This window comes from Lissotriton vulgaris, chromosome 10 (genome assembly GCF_964263255.1).
Source record: "Lissotriton vulgaris chromosome 10, aLisVul1.2, whole genome shotgun sequence".
Lineage (NCBI taxonomy): Eukaryota > Metazoa > Chordata > Amphibia > Caudata > Salamandridae > Lissotriton > Lissotriton vulgaris.
This window is the reverse complement of record NC_141698.1, coordinates 245,194,810-245,217,150: the sequence shown is the minus strand read 5'-3', so window position 1 is coordinate 245,217,150 and position 22,341 is coordinate 245,194,810. Positions and strand designations below refer to the sequence as shown.

The window sequence follows — 22,341 nt, the reverse complement described above, 5'->3', positions numbered from 1 at the left end:
ACATTAAACAACGTGGGGCTTAGAGCAGAGCCTTGGGGGACACCAAAATTGAGGGGTGAGTACTGGACAGATATGGAGGGGCGTGGATCTGATAGGAGTGATTGGATACAAAAGACGCCAACCAGGTCCGGGCCCCACCACTGACCCCGATCTCCCCGAGTCGATGGAGTAGGATCTCATGGGAGACAGTGTCAAAGGCTGAATTCAGATTGAGTGAGATCAATGCTGAGGTTTTGCCCTCATCCATATGCTCACTCACTCACTCACTCACTCACCAATGCAGACACTGTCACTCACCCATATAGCAACTGACACAGACACTTGCTCACCCATACAGCCACTTACATAGCCACTCACTCACCCATTGAGTTACTCACACACTTACTCATGCAGGCGGTCTTGCACCCTCTCACTCACCTATATAGCCACTCATTCACCCACTCACTCATCCTTTCACCCATTCATGCCTCTACACACAACCACTCACATACCCACCCACTCACCATACAACCACTCAACAGCCACTCCCTCACCCATATAGGTACTCATGCACCCTCTTACTCATATCAGCAGTCACGCAGACACTCACCCATAAAGCCACTCATATATCCTCTCAAACATGCTTACAGCCACTCACACACCCATCCAGTCACCCATACAGACACTCAGACAGACACTAACTTACTCATGCAGGTACTAAGACCTGCACTCATTCACCTATACAGTCACTGACAGAACCACTCATTCATCTACTCAACTACTCATCTACTCATGCACTCACTTATACATGAAGTCACACACTTAGTCACTCACCCATGTAATCATTCATGAACACTTAACTCACTCATACACCCACTCACTCTACTGTACAGCCACCTAGACAATGACTTACCTGCCCATACAGCAGCTCACACACCTAGACACTCACCCATACATCTAGTCACACCACCACTCATTCATCCATATATGCCATTCACACAGCTTTTCTCTCACCCATATAGTCACTAACACACTCACTCACCCATACAGCCACTCACACACCCACTCATGTACCCACACACTCACCCATACAGTCACTCACTCACTCATGCAACCACTCAGGTACCCAGTCACTCACCCATACAGTCACTAACACACCCACTCACTTACATATACATCCACTAAAACAGCCACTCACTCACCCATATAGCCACGCACACACCCTTTGAATCACCCATAATTCCACTCACACAGCCACTCACTCACCCATATAGCCACTCACACAGCCACTCACTTATCCATACAGCCACTCATACATCCACTCACCTGCTCATATAGCTAGTGACACACCCACTTACACCTCATGCAGCCACTCATACATACACTCACTCATTTATACAGCCACTCTTCCAGCCACTCAATTGTTCATTCAACCGCTAAACCAACAATTCACTCAATCACACAACCATTCAGATACTCGCTCACTCACCCATACAACTACTCACATACCCACTCGCTCACCCATACAACCACTAAGACACACACTAATTAACTGCTAACTCAGTCACACTATCACCCACCCATTCAGTTATTCACACCCCAACTTATACACCCAAACAGGCATTAACACACTCACTCACACACCCGTACAGGTACATGCATCCATTCAATAACCCATAAGTACACTCATGTACCCATTCAATCAGTCACTGACCACGCATGTACTCATTCACTCACTTACCACTGCAACACTGAGTCACTCACCTATTGAACAACTGACATACTCACTCACACTTATACCACTCACACGTATACTCTGCTGACATTCCCTTCCACTAACTCATACAGCTACTAACACACCCAGTCACTCACTGTAACAGAGACTAATACAACCACTCACTTACTAAGAGAGAGTACACACTGTTACAGGCCCATTTCCCTGCTGGACTCTGTGGTTAAAGAGCTTGGACGAATCTTGCTAGAAAGGTTATCCAATTGGGATACAGAGAATAACATTTTGTCATATGCCCGATATGGGTTCCGTTCTGGCTGGTCAATGATAGAGCAATGTCCTAACCTCTTCCTGATGGCGAACAAGTATACTGATGCATGCACTGCACCATTTTTCTGGCCTTCATGGACCTTTCTTCCACATATGATTGCATGATTAGAGGCAGGTTGTGGCAGACCCTACTCTCCCTGCCCGGGGCAGGGATATCGTCCTTTTCCTACAGGATCTCCACCAAAACACAAGGGCAGCCGTGCACTACTCGGGTAACGTAAAGGTCTCACGGTTGTTCCCTCTCGGGAGAGGGGTACAACAGTGCTTTATCTTGGCCCCTTTGTATTTAATGTATATATTCTCTCCATTGAGAGAACCCATATAGGGACCATGATGAGCTTCCTGCAGGTAGGACAGTGTGGTCTTCCCATTCTGCTGTATGCAGACAACGCCAGTTTGATGGCCAGGATGGAATGGGGGTTACAAGCATTATTAAACTCTTTTGTTCAGTTCATGGGGAAGCAGGACCTCCTGGTTAATAATTCTAAGTCTTTTATCATGCAAATTGGGGCCCGCCCCAGTAGACTATATACCTTTAAGTTAGTGTCAACCCCCGTCCCAAGGTTGAGTGTTTTTTCATATCTGGGTATTTTGATGGATAATAAAACGAAATGGGGGCCTCAACTGACTTGTAGGAGAAACTACCTATCCATAGAGTCCGCAGCCATATTCAATTTTGCAACCAGACTGGGGAAAATACCAGTGGGAGCCTTACTAAAGCTCTGCAGTGTTTGTGTCTCTCCAAAGTAGGGTGTCCAACTGTCCTTAAATTTCATGGACCGTCCGTAATTTGGACCTCAAATCCATTGTCCATGAGGATCCTTTTTACGGATGCCTTTTGTCCGTAATTTTGCCCATTGCTGGGAACACCACTGTTCCCCTGTGAGAGGCCTCAGCTCCCTGATGGGGCCGCCTTGCACTCATCATGCGAGCGTAAGAGCAGCCCCACCCCGTCCATTGTCATTCTGTATTGGGATGATTGCCACATACAGAATGACAATGGGACAGGCTCTTGCTGCATGTGGTGGGCCTCCTCCTGCCTCTGTCTAGGGCAGGGCATTCTGTTCTGGTTAAGATGTACAAAGCAAATGTACAAAGTTAAAAAGAAGAGGTTATAATTCTTGCACAGTCTCATCATTTCAGAGCTGAAGCATTTTTATTATTACGTAAAACGAAGATATAGTTGCTGCTTTTTTATTTATCGTATGCAACTAACATCCATTGACAAAGCCAATAGTTTTGGCTTGTTGTAGGTCTAATATTACTGGATGTAATGATAGAAACAGCAAAATACCAGTCGGCGACACATTATGCTCAGCATATAGTTTAAGGTGAGGTGTTTTAAGCCACGCCCTTAATTACATCAGACACGCCCCTTGGGGATACCCCCAGTGTTTTCATCTAACTTAAAGCTATGGAAAGAACACCATGTCACTTTCACCTCAAATCCTGGCACTGGCCATCATGCATGACTCATGACTTACAAGTTTTCAGATTGCCTATGTGGAGGGGCATAGTGAACTCTCCTCCACCCCACCCCACCACACCCCTGCTTTAGGAACTAGAGTGTGGGTGCAGTTCTAGATAGGCCTCTTCTGTCTGCAATTGGATGGGTGGGAGCATAGGTGAAGGATGGGTGGCTAAGTGAAAGAGGAATGGAGAGAGAAAGGGAGGATGGATGGAAGGATGGATGAATGATAGCATGGATGAATGATTGACAGAATGAGTGAAAATAATGTAAAGCTGGATGAGTGAAATAATGCATACATGAGTGAAAGTGAGGGTGGAGAGCTGGAAGAAAGGATGGATGAGTGAAAGGGTGAATGAGTGGATGGATGAGTTACTAGGTGGATGGATAAGTAAGTGAAAGGTTGGCTGCATGAGGGAATTGGATTGGATGGATGAGTGAATGGCTTGATGGGTGGAAGAGTGGATGGATGAGTGAAAGGTTTGCTTGGGTGAAAGTGTTAAGGGTTGGATGGATGAGTGAATTGATTGATGGGTGGAAAATGGATGGATGAGTGAAAGGATGGATTGGGTGAAAGTGTGGATGGATGAGCGAAATGATGGATAGAAGGCTAGATGATGGATAGATGAGCAAATGGTTCGAAAGTTTTGGATATGGATGGGCTCACAGATAGAAGGACTAAATGAATGGTGAAAGACTGCTTGATGGACAATAGAATTAATAGATGACATGATGAGTGACACCCAACTGCTACTTACATGTTACACTAGTAATTGTAAATGCATGTTTTGTTTTAGGTGTAACATTTTAGAGAGAGCCTCGTAGTGCCATGAGCTGTGCTTGAGATGTATATTGTGTTTTAGCAGTAGACAAGGCGTAAAAAAAACGATGTAATAGTGTATCGACAGTGCATTCTTTAAGAAAGTTGTAAAAGAACATTTGTGACTTCAGTCAGCTTTTGCAACTCTCTGTGAAGCCCCCATAAGCAAAGTCAAATTCCATATTTTAAGTTCCACTTGCCGAAACACTCATAATGAGTTCCTTATAGTGGGTTCACCACAGCAATCCTCCCTTTAGTTCACCTATGCATGCCACTTTACATCTCACAATGGCACTCAGATATGAGATTCTAGCAACAAAGTCTATCCGACCACTTCTCTCACCAAACATGCCTGCTCAGGACCCTGAGTTGTAAACAAAATATCAGACTGGACATCCCAGTGCAGTAACCATATAAATAGATTATTATAATATGAAATACCACAAAAAGACCTGCACAGTGGCTCAAAGCCGCACGCATACTGAAAAAACGTGAAGTGCACAATTGTCTCAACCTAATATAAAACTTATTTTGACTTGTACTTAATTGGTTATAAGCAGCTTCCTCTGATGTGTCTGTAAAACGTACCTTTTGTCCCAAAGTTTTGTTATGAATTTTGACCTTCTGTCATGAGATTTTGTCCGGAGTTTTGACCCTCTGTCCTGAAATTTTACACTTCTCCAAGGCATTACATGGCAGTGAAATTTGGGGGTATACTAAGACTGAAGACTTTCAAATCATGGAAAATACATTTGAGACAGCTTCTATCCGTTCCTCAAGGCACCCCCTCTTTCACAATACATGAGGAGCTTGGTATGTCATATATAACTGACCTGATAGCGTTTTGTCCTGTATCCCTATGTCTAAACACTTGGGCTGGTAAGGGGATAACATTGAATAAACTCATCCTAAAAGATTATTTGGTCCTTGATAACGCTCCACGCATACCGTGGCTCAAGTACATTGAAGTGAGCTCAACGAGCATCGAGAAAGGTTATACATTTACCAATCCGGACCGGACAACTAAGAGAGACTTGAACCTTTTAAAGATCACTTTTTTTGTGCATCATTCTATGGCAAGGAAAGCGCGGGAGCTCCTGAAGCCTAGTGTACGTCGCTTTATCATGTTAAAAACCTCCAAGTCAGCTGAGCATTACTTACTGAGATTCATAAACTTGTATGAAAGATTCCTGCTAATGAGGTTCAGGTTTGATCTCTTTCACCTCCTCCTTGCTCATCCTGGGGGTTGTAGTGAGGGCCAAACTTTGCTGTCTGTGGCTGCGATGTTCAATCTCCATACTAATTTTAAGATGTTTTGTAGTTTGTATGAAATTCCTAGAAAGTCCTTCATAATCCGGATTCTGAAAAGGCTAATTTTATACAAGTGTTCCCATCTTTTATCTTTTTACAAATGCTGACAGGTAGCACTGTGTTTTATGTACTTAAATTCTTAAAATCGGTCATCAGACTTAGATCTAGTTGCGATTAACTAGCTTGTTCTCTTTTACTGTATTGATCCTGGTTGAAATGTTTTATTGGTACAGCATGAATGATATTGGAGCCATCGAATTTTTGCATTCACATTGGTACAAGTTATTTTTAATTCATCACCTGATCCCTGTGGGGATTGTTTTTTTAACTAGATGTTACTACTGTTTTATTGTATTTAATATGTGCTTTTCTGGTTTTAATATCTAAAACCAAATAAAGATTATTTGATTGATCTATTGACATACTCTCTCACACTTATGCTCTGCTGACATACCCTTCCACTAACTCATACAGCTAGTAACACACCCAGTCACTCACTTTAAGAGAGACTAATACAACCACTCACTTACTAATACAGCCGCTAGTGCATGCACTCAATCACACATTCAATCACTTACACAACCATCTACTCATTTGAACACTCAGGAACATACAAATAGTCATAACAAGACACATTCACACTATTTTTGTTAACATATTTTCCTTTTTGGGGATTTCTTTAACAATTTAGTATTTTGGGGGTGTTTTTTTGTTTCTTTAGAAAAAAAACTGAAATGTCTTTAGGAAGAAGAAGCACACAAGAACAGTAAGTGCTCGGGTAAAAAATGAACAATAGTGTGCATTAGTGATGTGCAGTAAAGTTGGTATAACTTGTTCACCTTCACTGAGTTCTCCCTTGCCTTTTGGGCACAAAAAATGAAAAACTTTTGAATTCCGGAATAGTAATCGTGAAGTCTGCAATTTGTCCGCCAGTAGATGATGTGCCTGCTTGTGCTTCTCCAGAACAAGATCTTCCTTGCTGGCTCTTCTCTCTCTTTCTGTTTCTGCTCTTGCCAGATGGGTTCCATGTATGGTAATGAGATGTTTGTACATGATTCAAGTACCGCATGAGTACTTCCTCTCACTGCCACAAGAGAGAATCTCCTAGCACAGACTGCACAACACTTTCCTGCCATTTACTTTTTTTTTGCCCACTGGAATTAAGAAAAACCTGCCAAACTATGCTTTCTGTTTTTCTGAGTGAACTTCTTCCACTGAAGAATTGTCATGTTGCTCTCCATGAACTTCCAGAGCAGATGTCATCTTAAATTAGTGGGAAAAAATTAAGTAAAACACCAAACAAAATAGTCAGTGGCAATAGGAAAGTGTGAAAAATCTCAAGGGATAAATGATTTTGACTCCTGCATTGTAAAATCGATTTGTTTTCTTATTTAGCAATAGCTCACAATCTTGTGAGGACGGTCGTGTTGGTTGCACAAGGTGTGAGACTTTCAGGGAGAATTAAGGGGCAGATTTATTAACAAGTCACACAATGCAACGAGGTATGACAACTTCATATTTCCGCTCATTATGTATCACCTTGGAAGGCATAGTATATTTTTATTAAATTATTATTGAGAGTTCAATTCATAACTTAAGATACATGTACAGAATAAAGTGTTTACGGTGCTCAATTTCAATTTCAGTTGGCATCATTATCACATACATAATTCATTCTTAAATCACATAAGTATTAAAAACATTGATTAAGAATATGCAGAACAGGGAATAACAGAAGAGAGTCGCAATTTTCAGAATTTCCTTTTACCATTACTTTTTAACCAAATCACAGGTTAATTTCCTATGAAATTCCAGTGTTTCTCAAATTTTGTAAGAGACCCTAATCTTAAAGCGTAGTGTCTCTCTAACTCTCTTACTTTCTAGAGTTTGGCCCTCCAGGCTTGGAAGGTGGGTAGAGTATTACTGTGCTAATTCTGCAGAATTAACAATCTAGCCACTAGGGCTGATATAAATAAACATTCCTCTTGCATAATATACATTTGGTGAGCATCCCAGGACAGCAATATAGGTATTGATAATTAGAGCATGTACTGTTGGTACTTGATCTTCGGGCAATCTCAGATAATATGAAACCATGTACCTCCTCAATCCCAAGAACAGCCAAAACACATATCCTCATTCTTATTATGGAGAAATGATGAGGTCTGATATACTAACCATTGTGTGTAGAATTGCATTCTTCTAAAACTGGTGCCTCTAATTGTTGTCACATTAAGTTTGTTCAATATAGTTCAGCCTGCTCTGATGATCTAGAGGCCTTCTTTTTTCTGCCATTTATCTCGAGCTTTTTCATAAATGACGGAGGATTTATTTTCATTAATGATTTTCACCCAAGCGCATACTGACCGCTTATCCATTGTTTCTTGTAATCCTTCTCTTAGTTCTGTTTTTGCTGTCAGCACTCTATAGTCGATACTAACTAAGAAATGCTTGATTTGGATAAATGACCACATAAGCATATCCCTGGAGTGAAGCAGCCCATTCTCTATCTCTGACCACTTTTTCCAGGCATGTGAGATAAGAAAGTCTCCCACTTGTCTGTACCCATTTCCCTCCCATTTCTTTAGTACACCTTTTCGCAACAACCTGCCCTCCCTAATATAAAGGTTGGCCAGTCTTGTGGAGTCATTTATTAGAGTAATACCATAGAATTTTAACAGTGGGTTTTTTTGTTTTGAAAGGGATTGGAGGACCTTATACCGAACTTTCTTCGGGTTCTTGACTATCCTCATTGGATCTGTGATTTTATATTCATCTAATATGTTTTCCATAAAACAATTATCCATATCTGGAGAGTTAATCTGGGAATAAAATATGTGATTATTGTGTGCAAAATGTGTGTGGTAATACTCCCTTATGTTTTGGAGGTACAACCCTCCCTCATCGTTCGGGTAGTTCAAAGTGGCTAGCGCTAGTCATGGTACCTTGTTGGCCCATAAGAAAGATGTGAACAAGCTATCTAGCTCTCTAAAAAAAGAAGTTTGTAGTGCACATGGGGTTGCTGCCCATAGAACATTACATAATGGTAAGATTTTCATTTGTAGAAGCGCCACCTGGCCTATTATTGATATTGGAAGTTGATTCCATTTTACTAGTAAATGTTTCACCTTTTGCACTAGGGGAACATAGTTTAAGCTATATAGCTCTTCTACTGTTTCCAACACATGTATCCCCAAGTACCTCTTGGGCAGAGGATTATATATTAGCCAAAAACTTGGTACTAATGTATCAACCAAACAATTACATAGCAGAATTTCTGTCTTGGCCATATACATTTTATAACCACCTATCGCCTGAAATTCTGAAAATCCCCAACATTTCCTTCTGAATGCTATCCGTGGGTTTTAAAAATAAAACAATGTCATCGGCATATAGTTTTATATTGGTCATCCCCTGTAGGGGTGCAGTATGTAGTGCTTTATGCCTGATCGGTATTGCTAGAGGTTCTATAAACAGGGCAAATAAAATTGGGGATAAGGGGCACCCTTGTTTTGTACCCCTACTTATATTACAGGTACCCATACTTCTGGAATTAATTATTGTTTGTGCCTGCGAGCCCTTATATAAACGTCTTACTATTTGTATAAAACTTTCTGGAAAGCCAAATCTATCAAGAATTATAAAAAGACAGTCCCAAGACACTAGATCAGAAGCTTTCTTAGCATCTAAAAACCACACCTTTGCCTCTATATTGTTTTTATTAAAATAGTCCAATGCTTCTATTAAAAATGTTGTTGTAGTTGAAAGTTGTCTACCGGCTACAAAGCCACTTTAAAGGCATAGTATATTGATGTATTCCCAGGTTTGCTAGTCTTTTAAATCTGTGAATGCACCAAAATCCATGGGGGGATTTGTGGGAACGCCCACGCTCCACCCATGGAACGCCTTCTCACTTGCACTGCCTTGTGTTACTCCAGATTTTCCAAGCCACTCAAAGTGGCTTTGCGTGGCTTAACAAATCTCACTTGAGCCCTTGTATTCCCTTGCGTCGCCTTGTGTGACGCAATGGCAATGCATGGGTTTCCTAAATCTGGGCCTGGGTTTTTAGCAAAATCATCCTTGGGATAATTCTCTGTTATTTAAACTGATACATTTATGTACATACATACGAAGATAGCGACTAACACTAAAAAATGTGTAAAAATATTCTGAGCTCACTGAACAAGTCTGATTTTTTCGATGCTCTATGAAATAAAGTTAATAAGTCAGCAATAGGTTGCACGCATGCAATACAAGATGTGGGTATAGTTTTGTGATTAGTAGATGTCCTGTCTGCTCTATTCTGAGAGCCATTCTTATGAGAAAGTAACTTAAAGCAGTGCAGCAAGTCCCCATGCTGCTTTGCACTGCATTACAGGGAAAGGGCAGGAATGTACCATATTTATTACAATATGGCCCTTTCCGGTCCTTTCCCCAGTGCTGGTGCACCATGGACTGCCTTGCACCAATGCAGGCACCATGGTACAAAGGTGCCTGCATTGCATTCAGGACTTTTTTGTTTCAGGAAGGGGCACCTTCCTGCACAAAAGCAATCCCCTGATGCACATTCCTCTATCTGTGTGTCCTGCAGAATGCAACACACGAAGAAAGAGTATGTAACAAGAAGAAATGAAGATATTTCTTCTCATTAAACCTCACCTGGAAAGGCGTAGCATTTGAGTGCATTTGTAGGTCCACCAGAAATGTTTAATCAGAGAATGCATCAAAAGCTATGGGAGTTTCGTGGGAACACCCATGCAATACCCACGGAATGCCTTCCCTGGATACAGTAATGCAATGCAGCGATTTGGACTTCGTTGTGTTACTCCCGATTTATCAAGCCACTCAGGGCCATGCAAAGCAGCTTTGCATGGCTTGATACATTGCATTTGGGGGTTCATCCTGCATGCATCACATTGTGTGGTACAAAAGTGATGCAAACCCTTTCATAAATATGGCCCTGAGTGTACTGATGTCTGCCCACTGTTAGTATGAATGAAGGGACATCTGCCAAACTTGTAATCCACACTTTGTCTACAAAAAATCACAATAGTTATGGGTTCATTTAATTTCTTCAATTTGTCTCAAAATCCCAGTATAGTGCTCTGCAGAATATGGGTTGCCTATGTGTCAAAGGAATCTGTTCTCTTCCTTTGTGAATAGACTAGGGATATTACTCACGTGTGGTTGATTCAAATACTTAAATTATTTTATTGTTTTCCTCTAGGATCTGGTGGCCTGGGTAACTGTAGGGTTCCTGCACGTCCCCCATGCTGAAGATATCCCAAACACGGCCACTCCAGCAAATTCTGTTGGATTCTTCTTGCGACCCTTCAACTTCTTTGATGAAGATCCCTCAGTTGCCTCTAGGAGCACTGTCATAGTGCGGCCAAAGGACAGTTCCTTCTCCAAGGCAGAGATCCAGCGCTGGACACCAGCTGTTGTTGGCTTATGTGTTGCAGAGAAGCCTTTCCAGTACAATGGAACCTATCGTCAGGACTGATCCAGAGGGTCTTACACAAATATTGAAGGCTTAAAATGAGTGGAGACAACAGACTGTTCAGCCAGCTTCTAGAAAATATCTTACTTAAGATATAATAGTGCTCTGTGCAGCGGGAAGGAACTGGATATGTTGTGGCAATATGCAAAAGAGTTACAACACACGTTAGTGACTGTGCTAGTGAATTCAAAGAGGCAGCAGTAACGATGAGCAAATAAGACCTATACTTTGAAAAACAGGGCACTCATAGGTTGAGTCTATCTAGTTATGAGTCTACTAGTGCAAACTGATAACCATGTTTTTCTCTCTAATGTTTCTGTAAACACAATACTCTTATTTGTAACAACTCAAATCATTAATACTCTAGAGGACCACATTTAAAGCAATGTATTTAATGGTTGTCCCATCTCATTTTATTTGCACTCCTCTATGTGACCAACCCTAAATTATGCATTCAATATCCTTATAGTTAAGACATCCTACCACCCAGTATAAGATGTCTTGAATTTTAGCAACCCAGGTCCACCTGTCAAAAAGAGCCCTCCTCTTCCTACTCAACTCACCATCCACCCCCAATCGTACCCTTAAAAAATAATGCATGCATGTCTAGACAACATTAAAGGAAGGAACTAAAGTAAATCTCAAAGTTTATCAAGAAATATTCCAATACCATACATAGTTTATTCAATCTTCAGAAACTGGGCTGCATTTCATAATATACCAATCTGTATTGTGAATATTTGCCCTGTATTAAATAAAGAGTAGCAAATCTAATATCAATCCTGGATCATAATGTGCCTTCATCCATTACCCCCCCTTATACAAACTAGTGGCTCTAACTTGTCTTTTGACTGTGAAATAAAAATGCTGATAGATTTAATGAAGCAAGTGTTTTATTTTCAGTAAAAGGTGGGAAACTCATACTATCAATTCTTCATGGAGGTTAAATAAGAACTACACGCAGAATAAACTTTGTCCAACTCCTTTCATACTTTAGGCTTTATTTGTTGTTCGTGGTTAGCAGTTGCTTGACTGAGATGCCACTAGGGCCATGGGATTTTATATATGGTTACAATGCCCCATTTGTATTTCGTTTATGCTCTGGTGGTGTGCATTAAGTAGTTCTTTTTAGGGTGTGGTTTTTGGTGTATTTACTTAGCTGACAAAACAGAATTATAATTGCTGGTTTATGGCTTTGTTTGCCAAGGAAGTGCTATTGGGTGCTTTTTTCTGAATACAAATACATTATTATTCCCAATTTGCCATTTTTGTTTTATTTTTCTGTCATAACATTTTGTTGGATTTACAGATTTTTTTTTACAAAATAAACACATACACGCACAAATAGATTTTCTTTAAAAAAAACAAAAATTATTGTACTGTGTCAAAAATATGAACTATTCAGTAAGTTGCTGTATTCACTTTTTACAAAGCAAACTTACTTTTCTGATTCTTTTTTGCACCACTTCTCTTAGAGGGTACAGCCTTACTCAGACATTCAACTATTACTAAACAATTCCCCTAACACAAGCCGATCTATTGCTTTGTCAATTTATTCAGGTAATCCGCACTGATGTATCATCCTCATAGCATCTTACAAGTTTTTTTTAATTAACCTTTGAAAGACTCCTGGCCATTGCATTGGAAATTTGCGCTGGTGTCAATGGAAATAGGAAAATCAATGTATGTTGCTTTCCACATATTTGCTGCAAAATCAATATTTGTACCGGAGCAAAAACATGGTGAAAATTGGGTTCACATTATGTTTGCTGATAAGAAATATTGAAATAAATGCCATCACTTTTTAAATGACAGAGTATGTTTGCGGAAAAGGTAGCAAAAACTGAGCAAAATGTTTTGCTCTTTTATTTTAAATTGGGGCCATATTTTTGTAAGGGTAGTGTCAATTTTGCACCATGCAACAGGGTGCATGCGCGACGCAACCCTTAAATGTTATTTATTAAGTCATGCAAGGCCACCTTGCATGGCCCTGAGTGGCTTGATAAATCCAGAGTGATGCAACGCAGTACAAAACACTGTGCTGCTAAGTTCCAGGAAGACGTTGCATGGGTGGTGCGTGTCAGTTCCCACTGAAAGGGCTGAGCCTTCAAGTTCTAGGCCTGTTCTAGACTCACAATCCGATGGTTCTTTTTAACATCATGAAAGTGTAAAGGAGGAAAAGTCATGAAAATGCCAATCAATCAATAATTCTCTGTGACACATAGTAACCACGGACAACTTACTTACAGTTAGTAAGCCAAAAATAACTGAACATAGAAACACCTCAATACCAGAGTATAAAAATACATCAGAATTAGCCTAACGCCAAATCTGTGTGTCCAATTTAGACATTGCAGCATAAGCAACACAATTAGCTCAAGAAGCAAAATGCAGAAGCTCAAGAAGCATGAGTCAAAATTCCCCTGCATTGAGGGTTGGTGAATAAGAAGCATAAATCTAACTCTACTCTAACACAAATAAGATATCCCAACTTAAGCATTTCCAGGTGGAGGGTAAAAAAGTGTCAGCATGTGGGCTTTTCCTAAGACGGCTCTCCACCACATGGGTCCTGTAGCATGAAGGTACCAAGACAGAGCTCGTTCTAAGCTGCTCTCTCTCTGAAGGCACAAAAAAGAAGTGGTCCCTTTCCCTACTTTCACATTACACTATTCAAAGGTAACTTTCCCTAGATTCCTTGCGGGTCACACCATCTGCTCGCGGTACGGTCCTGAAGGTAAACTTACACGGGACAACAGTGTTCTTCCTGCGATACTTTTTGACCTTGGTTCCCTGACTTTCCTCTGTGTGAAATGCAATGACCTTCCTTTATGGATTTAAGCCACATGATTGTAATTTCTTCTCTCCTTACCTGACTAGCAAAACAAAGATATTATTCTGGCTAAGAAGAATGCTTCTTTAATGTTCAACACAAAACGTGAAAAAGAACAAATTCCACAGCACACATGAAATTCACACTGTTAATTCTAAAAGCAAGAGTTTTTCAGGGAACTGCATTTCAGGCCTACAAGATTAGGCTAAGATAAGAAACCATCATGTGAAATTTAGGAAATTGCCATAACATCAAAGCACTTTCCATTAATGCATTTAGCTACATGTAAAATGACACAATTAATAAACACATTTAATTCATGATAATAATAATAATAATAATAATAGGGAAGCTTATAAAGCGCCTGGTTACGCGCCCCGGCGTGTCCCCGCGCTATGGTGAGATGGCTACAACAGAATCCAAAAAGTAGGGGAGACGGACCAGCTACCGGACAAATAGGTAAGTTTTGAGTTTAGACCGGAACCTGGTCTCCAAGGGCTCAAGACGCAGTTCAGGCGGTAATTTGTTCCATTTAGGTTTAAAGTATTTTATTAAGGTATGAAAAACATGGGGAAGGGGATAGGAGGTCAAACGAACATACAGTACAATAAGCGAGGTTTGCAGCGGTTCAGAAAGAAATTAGGGAGACAGGAAGCCCCAGAGGGTAACAAGGCATAAGTCTTAGGGCAATAAGGCATCGTGAATGACCCCCAGTAGACCCCCACTCCCTCAGCAAGGCCGAGCTGAAATAGCGTCCCGCAACACAGCAAAAAACACCCCATCCCTCCAGCCCCCCAACCCCGGAAAGGTAGGAGAGAGAGAAGCAAAGAAAGAAAAGGAGGAAAACAATACCCCAACATCCCCGTCCGAAGGTCAGCCTTAGAAGCATATAACCCCGCCCCCCGCCCCCAGCCCCAGACCCCTAACCCCGCACATTCATTCCGTTGGAGCTGCCGGCGGCGTCAGCCTAAGAAGTCGCAGGTACCGTGGGCATGTGAGCTCGCGAAATTCCGTGGATAGCAGTGCCAAAAAGGGATGCCAGAGTTCTTCAAACTGGTCAACATTCCCAGCCACCGTCAGCGACATCTTTTCCATGCCCAGTACCTGCCAGAGCCTGTGTAACCACCCAGTGATAGAGGGGGCAGTGGGGGTACGCCAGAGCACCAGGACGTTTTGAACTGCGGAGCCCAGCGCAATCGCAATCTGCCTCCCCCTGCGGGACTTCAGCGGGTACATCAGGTCATTGGGGAGGCCTAGCAAGACATACGCAGGGAAGCGCGGGAGCTCAATCTCAAAATGCCTGTCCACCTCATCCAAGACCTCTTTCCAATAGGCCGACAGCACCGGGCACTCCCAGAGAATATGCGTGAGGGTACCCTCCTGTCCGCAGCCGCGCCAGCAACCTTTATCGCCGATTTTGCGCATCTCGTAGAGCCGTTCCGGGGTGTAATACCAATAGGTGGACACCTTAGTAAAGGTCTCCGTTAGCCCAGTGTGGTACGCAGAGTGCCTCGCCCGATACGCAATCCTGTCCCACTCTTTGTGACTCAAGGTCCTGCCCAATTCCCTGTGCCAGCGCTCCCTCCCTGGGTTATGGTAATGGAACGGCGGGGGCTGGAGAAACTTGTACAAGTCGGTGATAAGCTTGGCATCCGAGGTCCGGGTTACCAGCCATCGCTCATAGGGCGTAATCGGACGGGCAGCGACGTCGCGCACCGGGGGTTGAAGAGCCCAGTGGCGGACTTGCATATAACGCAGTCTGTCCCCCTCCGTCAGGCCAAACTCCTGTCGGAGCTGCTGGAAGGGGAGTACGCCCTCCGGTCCGTAGATCTGGAAAAGCGCCCTGCAGCCGGCGCTAACCCAGTGGGAAAAGGCCCCCGGTTCCAGGCCCGGAGTGAAGTCTGGATTGCCAGCAATGGGAGTGAACGGCGATGGAAAAGTGGTGAGCTCGCGAAGCTCGCACACCGCGTCCCACACTCTCAGCGGAACCCGGGTGATAAAAGAGGCGTAGAGGTTCGGCGGGCGGTGAGCGCGTCGCAGGAACGGGACTTCCTGGAGTGTACGGCCCGCAACTGCCTGGTCTTGAAAGAGCCAGTGCTTGTCTGATTCCCACCGGCTCCACTCCACCAGATACCGAAGTTGTGCCGCCTGGAAGTACTTCCGGAGGTCCGGGACCCCGAGACCCCCCGCCTCCGGGGCGAGCATGGAAAGGACCCGCTTCATCCGAGGTTTACGGCCCTGCCACACAAAGCGGGAGATGTCTGCCTGCGTCTGTCGTATCCAACCTACAGGGGGCTGGAGAGGTAGGGCGCGAAAAAGATACAGGATCTGAGGCAGGATGGTCATCTTCACCGCTGCGATACGGCCCAGCCACGAGAGCAGGCCCTTGTTCCATCGGCCGAGTTCCTCTTTGATCTTTTTGCCCAGAGAGGAATAGTTAGCAGCGACCATTGCAGGCAGGGAAGGCGCAAGCAAGATCCCCAGGTAAGGCACTGTGGAGGAGGACCATTGCATAGGAAAAAGACGCTGGAGGTCCCGCCTGGTGTCAACAGAGAGGGACACGTCCAGGGCGGCCGACTTAGACATATTCATCTTGAAGCCTGCCACGCGGGCAAAGGTATTCAGTTCCCGGACGCAGGCAGGGAGCGACCGCCTAGGGTCATCCAGGGTCAGCAAGACATCGTCCGCATACAAGCTAACAGTATGCGTATATTGCCCCATCTTCACTCCGATGGCGTCCGGGTTATCACGGATCCTCTGGGCAAACGGCTCCATATAGAGGGCAAACAGGAGCGGTGAAAGGGGGCAACCCTGTCTCGTGCCGCGCTCAATGGCAAAGCTGCCAGAGCTGTGTCCGTTGACACGCACCGATGCTGACGGCCTCTTATAGCAATTAAAGATCATAGTGCGGAACCTCTCGCCGATCCCCAGTTTCCCAAGAACCAGCTCGAGGTACGGCCAATGAACCCTATCAAAGGCCTTTTCCGCGTCTACCGATAGCAGCATCCGCTCCCCGGGGACGCGTGAGGCCTTTTCTAGCACGTGTGTCACCCTCTTGGTGTTGTCGACCGTCTGCCTACCGGGTACAAAGCCGGCCTGATCCGCCTCCACCAAACCTGGCAGATGTAGACCCAGTCTGGCCACCAAGATCCCCGTGTACAGCTTGAGGTCCACATTCAGAAGCGAGATGGGCCGATACGAGCCGCACAGAGTCCGGTCCTTTCCCGGTTTCGGGATAACCGACACGGTCGCCGAAAGAAGGTCCGGCGGGATAGCTCCCGGTTCGGAGAAGGAATTGAATAAGCGAGCCAGGAGAGGCGCGACAGTGGGACAGAAGGTCTTGTAAAACAAGGCCGTATAGCCATCCGGGCCCGGGGCCTTGCCGTGTTTCAGCCGTGCAATAGCGGAGATGACTTCCTCCACGTGTATGTCCCTCTCCAGGTGGGCCGCCTGGGCGGGGTCCAAGGCCGGGAGGGTTACTGATTCCAGATAGGCCTCAGCCTCTCCCGATGGGGAGGGCTCTGCCGCGTACAGCGCCTCGTAAAAGGCACGGAAGGAGTCCGCCACCTCCGCGTCACCGGAAACCGGGACTCCATCTGCTCCCACTAGCTCCTTTACGACGTTGCGTTGCTGCGCAGCCCTGAGCCGGTGGGCCAGGAGCTTACCGCATCTATCCCCGCCGGTGTAAAAGGCATGTTTCAGGCGCAACGCCGCATACTCCGCCCGGTCCAGGTCCAACGCAGAGAGAAGTTTCCGCGCCGCCTTCAGCTGCCTCCAAACACGAGGCGCCCCTGTCCGGCGGTGAACCTGCTCAAGTTCCCTGACCTGCGCCGTTAATTCCTCCCTTTTGCGTTGACGCTCCTTGTTCTCCGCCGAGGAGATGGAGATAAACTCCCCTCTGATGACCGCTTTCAAAGCTGCCCATTGCGTTGCCAGGGACGTATCGGGGTTGCTATTGTAAGTCAGGTACTCCTGAATGACCTCCTCCACTCGCTTCACCACCGACTTTTTATGGAGAAGAGTGTCCCGAAGCCGCCACATCCCTCTGGAGGGGGGGGCCACCGGCCAAGCAAAAACTCCGGAAACCGGCGCATGATCGGACAGGGACAAAACTCCGATGTCAGCCGCCGTGGCGGCTGCACGGAGCGGTCCACTCACCAAGAGGTAATCCAACCGCGAGTAAGTGCGGTGTGCGTGGGAGAAGTATGAGTAGTCCCTATCGGCGGGGTGCATTATGCGCCAGAGGTCATGTAGATCCATCTCTGCGATCCGGTCCTGTACCGCTCTAGAAAGCTCCCCCGTCTGCGGAAAGCGCTGGGCCGACCTATCCAAGGTGGAGTCGAAGACCATGTTCAGGTCTCCCCCCAAGATGACGTGGCGGTCGGGCAAGGCAGTAACGTCGACCAACACAGATTCCAGGAAGCGATCCTGGTGGTCATTTGGGCTGTATACGGAACCAACCGTAAAGGCTACACCCCCTAGGCGCATGCGATACACTAGGAGTCTCCCCTTCTGCTCGGCATGTTTATACAGCACCTCACCTCGGAAGGTGCTGGCTAGAAGAATGGCTACCCCTGCAGTCTTAGTCGCAGCCGAGGAAAAGAGTTGCGTGGGGAATTTGGCAGAGCGCAGCCTATGGCAATCTTTAGAAAGTAGATGGGTTTCCTGCAGGAGGCAGATATCCGCCTGCGACCCTTCTAGCAGGGAAAGAATCGCCCTACGCTTCACAGGGTTGTTCAGACCCTTAACATTAAGGGTCACCACTTTCAGGGGCGGCATCATTCCCAGGGAAGCAAAGCGCCGCGCAGCAAGCTCGGGATCAGTGGAAGGGGCGCGCGGGGCAGGGGTGCAGGGAAGGCCAGAATCGGCTCCGCACATGTTCGGACAGCATCGGACGGGACCCCCCCAACATCAAACCAACTGTGAAACCCCCCCAAAACCAACCCATGGCAACCAGCCAAAACCAAAAACAAGAAAAAACACCCCATAGTCTCAGTCTAGCCCAGATGGGCGAGTCTGCAGAAACAGTCAAGTGGACGTCCAGCCACACACCTCCAACCACTTCCCCCCAACCCCCAGCCCCAACCCAGCATCGAAGAAGCTAAGAGTTCTCCCCCCGGAGTAAAGTTAGGCCGTCTGAGCCACGCCATTGGGATCGGGCAAGTTCCGCGCCGCAGTCCTCAGGGCTTCCGCCATATCCGCCCTGATGGTAGGGGAGTCAGGGCGACTCGCCGCCGCCGACGATTGGCGCCTCCTCGATCTCCGTCGGCCCCGCCGCTCGGGGCGCCGCCATGCGGGTGTGGCTCCTTCTTCCTCCGTAGCCGTGAGTCCCAGCACCCCGCAGACATCTTGTAAGGAGCGCAGCTGATGCAACACCCCATTCCATCGAAAAATAAGACGGAAGGGGTGACCCCAGGAGTAGGCCGTCTCATGCTCTCTCAGGAAGTCCGTGGCGATGCGGAAAGACCTGCGTTTCTGCAGCGTGATGGCGGACAGGTCCTGATAGAGCGCCACGGGACGTTCTCGAAAGGACAGCGGCTGTTTCCTGCGGGCCTCTGTCATAATGCGCTCCTTTAGGGGGAAATCCGGCAAGAACGCCAGGATATCAGGCGGGGGTGCCGAAGATTGGCGCTGTCGGCCCACCCTGTGTGCTCTGTCTATGTGGATCGGGAAGTCCGCTCCTTCTCCCAAGATGTCGCGGAACAGGTCCTGCAAATAGGCCACTAGGTCCGTGCCCTCATCTGCGGACGGAACTCCCCGCACCCGGATATTATTCCGCCTGGATCTGTTCTCAAGGTCCTCCGAGTGGGCCTGGAGCTCGACACATTGCTCCCGTAGGCGGAGGACGTCCTGCTGGAGATGAGCTATCTCCTCGTCGCGGCGCTGGGCCGCCGTTTCCACAGAGTCGACTCGCTCGCCCAGGCCTTCGATTTCTCTTCGCACCTCACGGACCTCACCCGCCACCTCGGTCTTGAGAGTCTGAAATTCCTCCTTGAGGGAGCTGAATAAGTCCTCCATGAAGGACCTCGTGACAGGTGGTTCGCCCCCGGTTGCGTCCGTTGAGGCCCGGGAGGACCCCGGGGATGGTTGCGCCCTGTCGCGCAGCTGCTGGGCCCTGCCGAGCATGTCCGGCAAAGTGCGATCTCCCCGTGCGGCGCCTCGTCTTCCGGCCATCCTGGTCTCCACGGTGGTCGAAGCTTAGAGCCGGCCGTTGCAGACGCGTCAAGCCGTTTGTGGGCACCAGGTGTGAAGTCCTCGGCGAGGACAAGGATAGTGCGTCACCGGCGGCAAAATGGCGGCCCGGGTCAGGGCGAGACGACCACCGGGCCAGGCAGGGAGGTCAGCAATGTCGGAGGCTTTCAGCTGTGTGCTCCCAGGGAGGGCAGCAGATGTATAGGCACCAGGAGAAACCGAGGCGCTCGCATAACCAGGGTGCGGGCGAGGGTCACCAGCATCAGTTCCGCAAAGACAAGATGGCGGGAGGGCGGAACCCAGGATGCCAGCCCAGGCCAGCTAGTCTATGGGCGACCCTCAAATGGCAACGGGTGGGGGAAGTGCGGACCCAGTGTGTCCCAGTACTATCGGCCAATACGCCCGGTCCGGGCACCGTTCAGGCTCCACCGATCCACTCCGCCAGGCTCGGGGTCCGTAAGGCGTCACACTCCGACCCCCGTGGCAGGGGGGTAGATCGTCGTCGCAGAGCAGGGGTCTGTCGTCTAGTGATGGTCCCGGCCACCAGGGCGCCGGCCGGGAAGCTCCCACACTCCGCGGAGTTCGTCTAGGCCGTCCCCCGGGATCTCCAGCTTTCAGCACTCGACTCCGCTGAGGCGCGCAGACAGCGCCGCAGTACGCTCCGCCTCCAGGCCCTTCTCCTCGGGGCGACCCAGGCTCCTCTCCTCGGGTCGATCGTTGAACAGAATTTTCAGGGACTTCCCCCGGGGCAACAGAAGTCAAAGTGGTATCAAAACGTGCCCCAAGAACTCCGGCACAGCTCCCTCGCCCGCAGTGCGTCCGCGGGGGAGAGAAGCGCAGGAATCGATGCCCGAGCTGAGCCGGGCCAGAGGAGCTACGGGAGGAAGCGTCCGCTCACCCCGCCATCTTGGCCACGCCCCTCAATTTGTTCCATTTAAACGCTGCCAGGTACCTAAACGATCTTCCCCCCATGCAGGCTTTTTTTACCTTGGGAATTTTCACCAGTCCCGAGCCGGCAGATCTTAAGGCACGGGACGGTTGATAGCGCGCTATCAAGCTCAGCAGCGGTTGTGGCGCCCTGCCATTCAAAATGCGATGGCAGGTACAGAGTGCCTTGTATTCCACTCTTCTTCTCACCAGGAGCCAGTGGAGAGTCTGAAGTGCCATTTTTGAAGAAGCTCTCTTGGGTAGCCTCAAGATCAGGCGTGCCGCAGCATTCTGCAATACCTGAAGGCGACCAATGTTCTTCTCAGGTGCCCCCAGATACAGCAGATTCCCATAATCCAATCTCGCGGTCACCAATGCATGCACCAGTGTCTTGCGTGCTTCAGTTGGAAGAAGCTCCAGTACTTTCCTCAGAGTTTTCAAGACACCGAAGCAAACACCGACCACACGATTGATTTGGGATCCAAAGGTGAGACCTGCATCGAATAGGTGTCATTTGCACAACACAATCTCTTCATGTTAAAGTCTTCAGCTAATTACATTAATTTTCCATGTAACTTCATATTCACTTTCATTGGCCAAAAGTGCATCACGTTTTCAAGTTATTCTATTTCACAATTCTAACACTTCACATTAACTCTACAAAGGATTATATGTGGGTGCCGTCTACACGTGTGATTATAATGCACCCCTACAATTAAAATGTGATATCCGCTACATCAGTTCCCCCCTCTGATGAAGCTGAGACATCATAAGCACTTCAAAATCCCCGCAGAGTAGACCAATCAAAACAGATGTCATAGCCAATCTCCTCTGTCAGACCTCCTCCAATCTCTTCAAATGTTCTTAATTACTGTCCAGCAGTCGTTCCACCCTTCTTTCTCTTTCCATTAAGGAGTTCTCTGCTTGCCTTGTGACATTTGTACACCCTTATCATTCCTACCAAGATAACACAGATCACAACACTGATTATTGGCTTCCAGATATATGCAAGGATTCCCTTTCCCAGGTTAGCAAACCAAGGGGCATATTATCAAGAATGGGCGTTACATTATCGCCGCTTTTATCGGCAGGAAACTGCCGATAAAGCGGCGATAATGGGCTTGATAATATGCTCTATGAATTCCAATCGAAGCTCATGTTAGATGTGAAGACATCTAACATGGGCTTCGATTGGAATTGCTCCAAATATATCTCCCACAACCCTACCAGCACTCAGTCCATGCTTTTCTCT

The 22,341-nt window shown here is 46.6% G+C and overlaps 1 protein-coding gene across 2 annotated transcripts in view; it reads left to right on the top strand.

The window, feature by feature from the left end:
- Positions 1 to 12,398, top strand: part of AOC1 (amine oxidase copper containing 1) — a 303,383-nt gene extending 290,985 nt beyond the window's left edge. For both annotated transcript variants that reach the window (XM_086940930.1, XM_086940931.1), the window contains one exon: positions 10,868 to 12,398. In XM_086940930.1, the coding sequence (XP_086797056.1) occupies positions 10,868 to 11,143 (276 nt within the window). In that variant the 3' untranslated portion in view covers positions 11,144 to 12,398. The remainder of the gene's footprint in view (positions 1 to 10,867) is intronic.
- Positions 12,399 to 22,341: the final 9,943 nt, after the last annotated feature.